This window comes from Sinocyclocheilus grahami, unplaced genomic scaffold (genome assembly GCF_001515645.1).
Source record: "Sinocyclocheilus grahami isolate Dianchi unplaced genomic scaffold, SAMN03320097.WGS_v1.1 scaffold5899.1, whole genome shotgun sequence".
NCBI lineage: Eukaryota > Metazoa > Chordata > Actinopteri > Cypriniformes > Cyprinidae > Sinocyclocheilus > Sinocyclocheilus grahami.
The window spans coordinates 5267-7552 of NW_015510467.1; the positions used below are offsets into that span (position 1 = coordinate 5267).

General features: G+C 35.3%; 1 protein-coding gene across 1 annotated transcript in view; it reads left to right on the forward strand.

Annotated features, from left to right (window-relative positions):
• The window catches only part of LOC107577378 (phenylalanine--tRNA ligase beta subunit-like), a gene marked incomplete at its 3' end in the record, with an annotated part of 2876 nt that overhangs the window by 165 nt on the left and 425 nt on the right, over positions 1-2286 (forward strand). Inside the window, exons 2-7 of the mRNA XM_016263463.1 lie at positions 54-124; positions 419-480; positions 599-650; positions 992-1053; positions 1155-1362; positions 1456-1536. Coding sequence (XP_016118949.1) covers positions 54-124; positions 419-480; positions 599-650; positions 992-1053; positions 1155-1362; positions 1456-1536 — 536 coding nt within the window. The remainder of the gene's footprint in view (positions 1-53; positions 125-418; positions 481-598; positions 651-991; positions 1054-1154; positions 1363-1455; positions 1537-2286) is intronic.

Consider the following 2286-nt stretch of genomic DNA (forward strand, 5'->3'; position numbering starts at 1 on the left):
TTTTTTTTTTTAAGCACTGTTAGTCTAAAGTTTTGTGTTTCTCTCTCTCTCAGGGGACCACAGCAAAATCTCATTAAACACAAAGAACATTTTCATTGAGTGCACGGCCACGGACCTCACAAAGGTAAACCGTTTTACTGTTATAATGTTTTTATTACTATTTATTTTGTAATAATACAATATACACTACAGTTCAAACGTTTGGCATCTGTACGATTTTTTTTTATTTTTTAAGAAATTAATACTTTTATTCAGAAATGATGCATTAAATGGATCAAAAGTGACAGTAAAGATATTTCTAATGTTGCAAATGACTGCTGTTCTTTTGAGCTTTCTATTCATCAAATAATCCTGAAAATGAGCTAAGAACTACAGCATGCTTTTAAACATGAGAAACGGTTTCTGTGTGTGTTTGCAGGCAAAGATCACGCTGGATATGATAGTGACCATGTTTAGTGAATACTGCGATGAACCATTCACGTGAGTATCAAGTTACACGCTCTGTATTGCTTTATAGCATCTCCAGTTTGGATTCAGCCAGTGAGTATATGGTTCAGTACTGAAATGTTTGTTTTAACATGTTTTTCTCTTTATTCAGGGTTGAGGAGGCAGAGGTTGTTTATCCTGATGGCAGATTGTGTGTGTATCCTGTATGTATTCAGTTCTTAACTTGATAGTAATTACACTAACTAACCACACTGGAATTAAAGGGATAGTTCAACCAAAAATGAACTTGTTTTCAAATAACAAAAGCATTTATCTGAAATATAACATTATAACGTCAATTTAATGCATCCTTGCTAAATAAAAGTATTAATAAAATTGATTTAATTTTTAAATAAAAACAAATCTGTCGTTTTTAGTTCTGTTGATGGAGCTTAACTTGTGTGAATAAATATTAAAGCAACATTAGTCATGACATTATCATTAATAAATTCTGCCTTATTTGAAAGTCGTTTTGTCATTTGCTGACTGTCGACTTTGACTTCAGGAGCTGGCGTACAGGACAGAGACACTGTCTGGGGACTTCATCAACAAAAGAGTTGGCATCAAGTGAGCACATTATAAATCTTTCATTTGAGCTCATAACAGATGACAGATTTCTTTCTCGGCTCCGGTCAAACCCTGATCACGCGCTCTGTGTTGTTTCTCAGTGAATCAGCAGAAAGCATCGCTCAGCTGCTGACCCGGATGTGTTTGAGGTCAGAGGTCAGCGGTGAGGGCGATCTGATCCAGGTTGAGATCCCGCCCATGCGCGCTGATGTCATCCACGCCTGTGACATCATGGAGGACGCCGCCATAGCGCACGGCTTCAACAACATCGTCAGGAGCACGCCGCGCACATACACCGTAGCCAATCAGGTTTGAGAGTAACATTCATTCTGACCAATTAAACTTGAGATCAGGTTCAGTGCTGACGTTATGGCTCTTACGCGTGTGTTTTTATATTCACAGCTCCCTCTAAATAAGTTGACAGAGTTACTGAGGCAAGATCTCGCAGCCGCTGGGTTCACCGAAGCGCTGACATTCGCTCTGGTTAGAAATCTTATATTCTGGATGTTTTCCTTCCTGAAGTCCATTTATCAAGTTTCTTGAACTGAAAACATTTGTCATTTAGTTTTCATGGCTATTTTTCTCTCTCTCTGACCATTAGAATTAAATGATCATTGTTATTAGGGCTTGGTAGACATTTCAAAAATCGAATCTTTTCCAATTCGCAAGGCCTTGATTTCGTTAAAATTCAATATCAATTTGTTCGGATAAATATCAGGTACTGTACATGTCCATTTTTCTTAAGGAAAACAATATCTCAACTAATGCAGTAAACTACACAGGGATTCCTCTCAGATGGTACATTTATTATAATATTATATTAAAGTGTAAATTAACAAAGTCCATTGCTATTTATTTTTTAGAATATAATAATCAACCCTCAATTAAATACTGTTGTGTACAAACCTTTAAATTGCACATACATCAGTTTTTGTGCTGACTTTGAAATGATAGAATTGAATTTCCAATTCGCTGTTGAAATATAAACATTTAAAAGGTGACTGTCATAACCAGATTTACCAGGACAGGTTCAACAAGTCATTTTTCAAACTGATTCAAACTAATAAATCATACGTTTGTGAGTTCATTTAAAGCATTTTCATTCATTCATTTTCTTCTGTAGTGTGACGAACATCCAAGTATAATGGATTATTGAATAATAATTTATTTATTTATTTTTAAAATGTAATCCAGAAACCTAGTGATGACAATGTTTAAAAAAAGTCAATGATG